This window comes from Salmo trutta, chromosome 36 (assembly GCF_901001165.1).
Source record: "Salmo trutta chromosome 36, fSalTru1.1, whole genome shotgun sequence".
Classification (NCBI taxonomy): Eukaryota; Metazoa; Chordata; class Actinopteri; order Salmoniformes; family Salmonidae; genus Salmo; species Salmo trutta.
In genome coordinates, this window is record NC_042992.1 from 20,275,606 (window position 1) to 20,279,845 (window position 4,240).

The 4,240-nt window shown below is 44.6% G+C and overlaps 2 protein-coding genes across 5 annotated transcripts; one reads left to right on the forward strand and one right to left on the reverse strand.

The window, feature by feature from the left end:
- Positions 1-732: 732 nt before the first annotated feature.
- On the reverse strand, positions 733-2,889 carry lsm10 (LSM10, U7 small nuclear RNA associated). 4 transcript variants are annotated; one of them, XM_029734981.1, is made up of 3 exons: positions 2,820-2,889; positions 1,865-2,068; positions 733-1,579 (listed from the first exon to the last, which is right to left on the reverse strand). In XM_029734981.1, the coding sequence occupies exons 2-3, from the start codon at positions 2,030-2,032 to the stop codon at positions 1,379-1,381; spliced, it is 369 nt and encodes a 122-aa protein (XP_029590841.1). In that variant the 5' UTR covers positions 2,033-2,068; positions 2,820-2,889; the 3' UTR covers positions 733-1,378. The 4 variants fall into 4 exon arrangements, with proteins under 4 accessions (XP_029590841.1, XP_029590840.1, XP_029590842.1 ...); XM_029734980.1 differs by lacking the exon at positions 2,820-2,889 and adding an exon at positions 2,576-2,658; XM_029734982.1 differs by lacking the exon at positions 2,820-2,889 and adding an exon at positions 2,528-2,657 and having other exon boundaries at positions 1,842-2,068.
- On the forward strand, positions 2,684-3,951 carry LOC115175606 (glutathione S-transferase A). The gene has a single exon (XM_029734978.1). The coding sequence runs from the start codon at positions 2,788-2,790 to the stop codon at positions 3,475-3,477; it is 690 nt and encodes a 229-aa protein (XP_029590838.1). The 5' UTR covers positions 2,684-2,787; the 3' UTR covers positions 3,478-3,951.
- Positions 3,952-4,240: the final 289 nt, after the last annotated feature.

Below are 4,240 nucleotides of genomic sequence, written 5' to 3' on the forward strand. Positions count from 1 at the left end.
TCAGACAGATGGGCATTGTGGTCTATCCTAGCCGAGGCTCCTGGCCATGTTTGCATCCCAAATGACACCCTATTCCCTTTATAGTGCACTACTTTTCACCAGAGCTCATAGGGATATTGCACATCAGTGGAATACATAGGGAATAGGGTGCCATTTGGGACACAGACATGTTCATGGCCAGTAGAGAAAACACTGCCCCCACACAAACACACCCTCACTGTAGTGTAGTGTATGTATTGGGTCCTGTTCCAATTCTATACAATTAAAACATTTCCTTGCTCCTTGAATTCATAAGTACAGATCTAACACAATTGGATAGGTGAAAGCAAGGACTCCAATACATAGATCACAGGATCAACCGTCTGTGATCACTTCAAGGAAGGGACGAAAGGTATACGTAATGAAATAATGGTATACATAGGCGTAACCTACATGGCGTGCTTTTACATCTGCATTGCTTGCTGTTTGGGATTTTAGGCTGGGTTTCTGTATAGCACTGTGACATCTGCTGGTGTAAAAAGGGCTTTATAAATACATTTGATTGATTGATTGATTGATTCACAACAAACCAAATTGCATTGTGCCTATATCAAAACCAGTTTTCCCCAAGACAAAAGGCCAATCTAACCAACAAAATATAGCAATCACACATCTTGTCATCTTACCAAACAGCACTTAAGACTACATGGCTTGGAATTACTCAATTAGTTTTGTTTTCTGAAAATGCAATGATTTCTTTAAAAAAGGAATGTTTATTCAAAGTATTTCAACAAGAGATGGAGCAAAACGAGAATCAAAAACCCTTAAGCATCCAAAAGAATAGTCTTTATTTACCAAAGAAAAGTCTTTACAATGCCAACTATTGACATTCTTAAACTTTAATTGTTTTCTTTCCTTGGATAAGAGGAGAACCTGTCACCCTCTGTGAGTTATAATGTTAAAGCATTATGAACATAAAGACTCAAGGATGACACCTGTAACTTGTGAGAATCAATTCAAATTCATATTCTTCTGTTCTGGAGTCACAATTTCATTAATGAAACAAGGAGAAATTGCACAATTTGAAATGAGTGGTGATGGAAGGCTCCTTGGAGCAACACAACCTCCACCCTTCTAACCTTGTCCCCTGGTTCAATTGCTAGCCAACCACATACAGACAGAGAGAAAGCCAACTGGTGGATGAGAATACCACTCTTCAAGTTCAGTTATTTAATAAATTCAGTATAGCCTGGTTCCAGATCTGTTTGTGCTCTTTCCAACTCCATTGCTCATTGTCAAGCCACATGTTTGGGATGACCATGAGTGACAAGGAGCTGAAACTCAGGTCAGAAAAGTTCAGCCCCTTGGGGCCAATACAACGTCCTCCACCCTTCCAAGTTCAGTTCTTTTTCTTTAGGTACTCCTTCCTGCCCCCTTTCTCGCCGGCAAAGTTGCGAACGCGTCTGATCCTGGTCAGCTGGGTCTGTATGGTCTCCATGATATCCACGTGGTCGGGAATGTGGACATAGCGCACGTTCCTGGCCGTGATAAACAGATCGGCCAGCTGACTGAGCCGGCCGCGGCGGTCCCGGTACAGCACCTGTGGTCGAGGACCACATTGGAAGGATTAGGATATACTTTGTCGTCACCAAAGGGGAAAATCGTCTTGGACAATAAGAATGTGCTGCTGCTTCCACATAGAATAAATAAATACATAAAATCTAATCGTGCAACACATATCAGTATCATCATCACTATGAGTGAACATTGGAAAAACGTGTATTTAACACTTCCATGTGTCATCCTCTGGAGTTATTTGTACTTTAACATTATTGTTTCTAAATGTAAAAAAACTGTTTTACCCAAAAATCAACCAATCATTCACCTCCTCCAGACGCACGTTCATGAAGGCGTCCACGTTGATCACACGTCCCCTCGCCGTGCTCTCATCCCTCAGGTCCACGGTGGTCACCTCCCCCTGTAGCCCCTGGAGAAGGATCACTAGGCTGTTCTCTGCTATAGTGCGCTCCCTGATCGAATGGGACACCTCCATTGGTCCTGCTTAGGTTGAGGATACTGCTAGGGAAGACTATGGAGAGGGAGGAAAGGGTCTGTGTATAAAATGTAAGAACTTGATATTGATTAGTTTCCAAAACGTTTCTTGCAAAAACGGCATTATGGGTAGGCCTATCATATATTATATTTCGAAATAGAAGGCTCTGGCGCACGCGTTGGATCTGCATTCCCATCTGACGCATAGACCAGAGCTACTATTTTGGAAAAACGCGACACCGTGCGCAAATAAATACGTTCTCACGGTACAGAACAACATCTTTACTTTGGTGGGTTACTAAAGTATATATAAGTCAAGTCACTAAACATAGAGAAAGAATCTCCTAAAGGATTAATGGAAGGCGACAAAGCTAGAGAACTCGTTGTAGTGGCGCGATGGACTAGAGGTACAAGCCAGCTAGCTCACTAGCTAGCAACAGAAGCTGGATAACACGAACTTTACACAAAGCTTGCCAAAGCAAAGAAGCGAGCGTACATTTTGGTTGATTCGTTTACATTCAGGAGAAACCAAGGTTAAGTGTACTTAGAGAAGAACTTCGCAGCTAATCACGTCAACGGAGCAAACTTGAGGATGACAGTAAACCGCCGGAGCAGTTTGATGACGTTTCACAACTGTGTCGTGTACGTCACCACCAACTGCCACGCAGGGCCCATGTATTTCGAAACTTGCCAACGTCTTGAACAACACTACCAAGTCGACTACTCCTCGCTTTTTTCTCCGCGGTGTCTACAATCATGGCCAATAACATGACACTTCTCTGGTGCACCTTCTCGGTTCCGTGCTGGCGGGTTATGATCGCTCTGGAGGAGAAAATGTTGCAGGGATACAACCAGACGCTGTTGGACTTCGATAAAGAAGAGCACAAATCTACAATAGTCATGGACCTCAACCCCCGGGCACAGCTCCCTACATTCAAACACGGGGACTGCATAGTGAACGAGTCCTATGGAGCATGCATGTATTTGGAAAACCAGTTCAGGTCCCAGGGGACCCAGATGATCCCTGAGGGTCTAGCCGAACAGGCCCTGATGTACCAACGCATGTTTGAGGGCCAAACCTTCTACGAGAAACTTAGTGATGTGGTCTACTATGAGTATTATGTCCCTCAAGGAGAGAGACATGACTCTGCTATCAGGAGGAACAAAGATAACCTTGCAATTGAAATTAAACTATGGGAGGGATACTTTCAGAAGATGGAGGCAGGCTCTTACCTGGCAGGAAAAGCCTTCTCGTTGGCTGATGTCCTTGTCTTCCCCACCATTGCCTACTCTTTCCGCTCTGGGCTGTCAGCAGAGCATTACCCCAAACTGGGAGCATACTACTCTATGATGAAGGACAGACCAAGTGTCAAAACTACCTGGCCCCCACACTGGCAGGAAGACCAGGAAAAACCTCAGTGGGGTGACTTTCTCAAAGAGCTCTGAGACTCACTCCTACTAAAGGAACACACACACATTATTTAAAGTATTATAGGCACTTAAAATCTATACACTATATATACACAAGTATGTGGACACCCCTTCAAGTTAGTGGATTCGGCTGACCGGTGTATAAAATCGAGCACACATCCATGCAATCTCCATAGACAAACATTAGCAGTAGAATGGCCTTACTGAAGCTTAGTGACTTTCAGTGTGGTGTCGTCATAGGATGCCACCTTTCCAGCAAGTCAGTTTGTCAAGTTTCTTCCCTGCTAGAGCTGCCCTGGTCAACTATAAGTGGTTATTGTGAAGTGAAATGTCTAGGAGCAACAACGCCTCAGTCGAGAAGTGGTCGGCCACACTAGCTCATAGAACAGGACCGCCGAGTGTTGAAGCGCGTAAAAATCATTAGTCCTCGGTTGCAACACTCACTACCGAGTTCCAGACTGCCTTTGGAAGCAATGTCAGCATAAGAACTGTTCGTTGAGAGCTTCATGAAATAGGTTTCCATGGCCAAGCAGCCGCACACAAGCCTAAGATCACCATGTGCAATGCCGTCGGCTGGAGTGGTATAAAGCTCGCCGCCATTGGACTCGGAAGCAGTGGAAGCTCGTTCTCTGGTGTGATGAATCACGCTTCACCATCTTCACAAAGTCCTGACCTCAACCCCATTGAACACCTTTGGGATGAATTGGAACACCAACTGCAAGCCAAGCCTAATCGCCCAACATCAGTGCCCGACCTCACTAATGTTCCTGTGGCTGAA